Genomic DNA, 4944 nt, shown 5'->3' on the forward strand with positions numbered 1-4944 from the left:
GAACAAAAACGTTAACGAGTTTTCACTGCCACATATGATTTCATCATCGCACTGATTTCGAAGAACATAGGGCAAGGGCAGTAGTGATTTAGAACGTACGTCGAAACGACGGCGCGACTAATTTTTTAATATATATCTCAAACCATTGTTCGCGTTCCCACAGAAATCCTGCTAAACAGCACTCTACTTAACAATTGTGGCTGATATTGTTTTCGAATATCAATGCTTCCTAATTTGTTTCTGATGTCACAGTTACTACTCAAAACCCTTGTTGACTTTATTAACCAAAATTCCGCTCCTTTCGTATGGTTCAATTGAATACAGCTTCCCATGAGAATGGCGAACAATTTTGCCGTGACAAATTGTTACTTAGCGTGACAAATTCCTTGGCACAATTCAAATTTTGTACTTAGCGGGGTTATTTTTTTGTTTTTGCATTGAATGATAATGTGTTCTGTTCGCAGGATATCGTCTGCTCCCCAGTATTGGCCTAAATGCTAACGACATAAGACTTTTTACTGTGCACTCATTCAGTGATATGCTTCTCTACAAATGAGGCTTGACGAATTGTGCTGATTAAGCGTATCCTAATAATGTTTGAGATACTATTCTCACAGAACAGAATCTGACGAATCAATTGATGTTTAGCTTTGACTTTTTAGTATCTTGTTCTCATGATGGGATTATCATTATTTGATACTTGACAATTCAAAACGCAACATATTTGTCATTATGACAGTTTTTATTCACAGTTCATTATATGTTGAAATATGTTTTATGACTACTGTTAAGCATTACAATCGATTATTTAAATAAACGAAGTGAAATAAGTTTGCTTTCAAGAAAATAAAAGTCTTGAATATCTATTATTAGAAAGCAAATAGAACAAATTGTAAAGAAAAATGAATTATAAAGAATTATTATGAAGTCATGGAAAAAGGTTACGCCGTACGAAGAACACAGAACGAATAGAATAAATCCTAAAACATTATTTATTAATGCAATTACATCTTAACTTAATACTAAATTCAATTTATATGTTTCGAATTATATATTCACTCCATTCACATAAGCAGGAAGTTTATTTAACCAAAATAAGTTAAATATTTTGTATACATTAGAATAAATAAAAGTTAAAACGTCAGCTAACAGCACCAAACATAATTATAAAAAGTAAGAAAATAAAAAATTTTGTGTGCGACGCCTCTACAAGACATAGTTGGTTATTGTTGCTATCCTCAATCACCTTAATAGGAATGAAATCTTTCGATTCTTGAGCTATAATATAAAGAAGGAAGGAGTTAACTTCATCTTTGCTTTCTCCTAACAACAGCTTATGCAAAAATTAATCTAAAAAAGTATCTATTCATAAGTTGATATCCTGTGCAGACTTCCACAATGTTATTATAGATAACTTTTCTTAAAAGTTTTGGTGGTTGGTTAAAGTACTTGTCAATAAAAAGAGATTTCTATACTAGGATTAAAGCAATCATATGTTTCAATCCTATTATTATTAAAAAGTTACACTCACATTCTTCTATTATCTTTCATTATGAGTTTTACCAACATTTACTGGTATTGATTTATTCTATCACAGACATTTATGTATGATAGTTTGTAAAATAATAATGAACTGTCATCTTTTGTATCACGAGCTGATCCGTAACAGATGAGAAGACAATCTATTTATTTAGCGAAAATCAAAACACTCACATTCTTCTATTACCTTTCATTATGAGTTTTGGCAATATTTACTGTTATTGATTTATTATATCAAACATTTATGTATTCAAACTATCGAAAACTAATAATCAGCTGAGGATAATGACGCAGTGGCTGTCATCTTTTGTATCGCGAGCTGATCCGTAACAGATCAGAAGACAATCTATTTGCTTAGCGAAAGTCAGATTGCGTTTCGTTAAGGAGTTTCGTTATAATAGGTGCAGTCAAAAGTTCACTCCTCAGCATATTCCTTCTGGCCCAAACCAAAGCCGCACACTTTTACAATATGTATTATTCCCTTTGAATTATACGTTCTAAGCGATAATTAGAGTACAGGACTGGAATCCGTTGATCCGTTGACATCCGTAGTTATATAAATCTGTTTAAGTTCTTAATTCAACAATTTATATTTCATAAATATCAAAATAATAGAATTTAAATTTTACAATAACATTTAAATAGTATTTTATTTTTAACTTTAATACGATTACATTATTTATTGGTATACTATATCTTTGATGATTTACATTAAGAGCGAAAATTTTCTTACTAAGGACTAACTACGTTTACATTTTTAAAATATTTTTAGCTTCTAATAAAATCACGGAAAATTGGAAACATAAAATTGCACTATAATAAAATTATATGATATAATTAATAAAGTAAAAAAATAATATTTTAAATAATTATCACAAGTAATGTCTTAAGATGGACTTTGCCCCTACTTTGTCCAAAACAACTAGAATAATATGCACCGATTTCAGATATCTTTTTAATAATATCCGAAGAAATGCTTCGATCATTTGGATGCGCTCGATATGCGTGACATGTGATGGCGGCCATTATTGGAGTTCATATTCAAAAGTTCATTGTTGTTATTGTGAGTACCGTTCGCTATAGGATTTTGATCGCTTTCTTTGTCTTGATGGGCTGTCATGTGTCGCGTGAGATGATGACGTTCGCGAAAACTTTCTTGACAAACAGGACACTTGAGTTTTTCCTCGCGTTTGCGTCTATTCGGATCAGTCGCTACCTCACTTTTGTGATGCGAGCGCATGTGGTAGACGAGATCGCTGGTCATGCGGAAGCTGATGTTGCATTTGGCGCAGACATTTTGTGCAGTTAGTGTGAATGTGGATGCCAATGTTGGTGGTATCAATGTGGATAATATAGCAGCAGCAGCAGGGTTTTGTACGATGCGAGGCAGCTCTGGTGGTGCAACAGCAGCGAATGGATGAGTTGCAGCGGTGGGTGGAAATGGAAAGGCAGCGTAACCGGGCAAAAAATCTGGTGGCGATGGTGCATTTACTGGACCACCCGACATTGAAATGGTGTTGGAATTAGGTGCACTGGTTACATTCATTGGTGGGCGGTACAAAAATTGCTGCTTCAGGCGTTGTGCTTGCAGAGCTTGTACTTGGTTCACTGACTGAAACGGTCCATTGAATTGGTAATCTGCCCGAAAATTTTGATAGACAATATTCGGATTGAGACATGGTGATATAGAGTTAGCGCTGCCATTAGAAAGTCTTCCGTTGTCACTATTAGTTCGCGGTGGAGTTGTTGACATTGGCGGACTCATTGATGGACAACTTAATTGATCGGGACTTAATGGTGGTGCAGGTTGTATTGGTGACTCCAAGCGTGTAGATGCAACTTTAGTAAAGGCGCTTTTCATTGGTAGAGCTTCGGGCTCAGGAGTTGTGCTATTTACGGTTGGTATAACAACGGTGGGATCGTCATAGATGCGTGGGGAGCGTAAAGTTATCTGTGCATAACGACGTGCTTCTTGAAAATTGACTATCTCATTTTGTTCATGTAAGTGATGTAGTTGTTGTTGCTGCTGTAATAGCTGTTGACTACGCGGAGACAAGTCTGTTGGATACTGATGGCGTTCAAGAATGATTTCTGAAAGACGTGCCTGTTTCTCAGCTTGCTTTTGTTTGATGCGTTCATCAGGCATCATCAGAAAGGCTACATCAAAAGAACGTTTTAGAGTTGTTTTGCCGACGGGTGATGTGTGCGGTGATATTGCTGTATCATTGTTGTTATTATGTGCAGGGCTAAGCGGTGTGGGTGGTGTTGTTGATACATGTAAGTTAGCACGCGTTGGTGAGTTTTGCACAAGTGGAATAGTGTGCTGATGTTGATGATGGGAATTATCCATGATCATGTTCATTTAATTTAATGTAACTTTATTGAGAATATTGAAACAATTCCGATGTTTAATTTTTCTTTTAAAAATTTAGTTAATAAGCTTCACTATAACACTATTTCATATACTAATATGTATTGAGTTATTAATATTGGTCTTTCAATTTCAGATTCATTTTGTTTTTACATAAGTCAATTGGAATTAATTACACCTGATTTTAATATTTTCAAATACGCCGTGATTTAGTTCCGTCACTTTTAAGTTCTAACCAAAGACTGCTGCTCTGCAGCAATCTGTTCCTCTTTAAGTACTGCCACAGCATCTCGGCAAGGACACCACCAACTTCAATTTATTTCTAGTTGGATTTCGTTTCATATTGTTGCATTCAAAACTCGAAATACTCGCACATCTGTGCAAATTCTATTTGGAATTGAGGCATTGAAAATCTAAAGAAGAAAGTCCATATAACCACAGCACCCAGCAGCCAGCAGCAGTCACCAACCCTTATGTTCAGTGTATGAGCTAGCAGCCCTATTATGTGTAACAACACCGAAATGCATCCTGATGGCTGCTCTCGCACACTTTTTTTGTTGGAAGCTACGCATCTGTTTTCGAAGTTAACAACATATTCTATGGAAAGAAATATTTTTTCCCTGCTATACTTATAGGACGGGAGAGTGAGATCATTGCATGGCACTGGTTGGCTAGAACTTTCGAAAGTTTACATACGTATAGTTTTTTCCTTTTAAAGCAGTTACAGTGGAGATAAACTATTTCCATCTTCTTACTTTTTTATCATTGTTTTAATATAAAATATATTAAATTAGTTTAAATAAATATAGATATTCTTAATTATATGAAGTCATTGAAAATTATGAAGAAATAAAAATAAATAGTGTAATCTAACATAATATAAATAATAACTTGAATTTATATAAATTTTTGCAATAACTAATTTTTTTTTGTTTGAAATATAATTATTTTTATTAAAGCCTTTCAAAAAATATCGGAATCGGACAACTATGTGACGTATATTGCTACCATAAGAGAAAACAACACTCATCCGA

At 34.3% G+C, this 4944-nt stretch overlaps 1 protein-coding gene across 1 annotated transcript; it reads right to left on the reverse strand.

Moving 5' to 3' along the window:
- Window positions 1–2438: 2438 nt before the first annotated feature.
- Window positions 2439–3901, reverse strand: LOC119672986 (transcription initiation factor TFIID subunit 12). Its single transcript, XM_038084177.1, has one exon. The coding sequence runs from the start codon at window positions 3899–3901 to the stop codon at window positions 2522–2524; it is 1380 nt and encodes a 459-aa protein (XP_037940105.1). The 3' UTR covers window positions 2439–2521.
- Between the last annotated feature and the right edge of the window lie 1043 nt (window positions 3902–4944).

The sequence above is a fragment of the Teleopsis dalmanni genome, chromosome 1 (genome assembly GCF_002237135.1).
Source record: "Teleopsis dalmanni isolate 2A chromosome 1, ASM223713v2, whole genome shotgun sequence".
Taxonomy (NCBI): domain Eukaryota; kingdom Metazoa; phylum Arthropoda; class Insecta; order Diptera; family Diopsidae; genus Teleopsis; species Teleopsis dalmanni.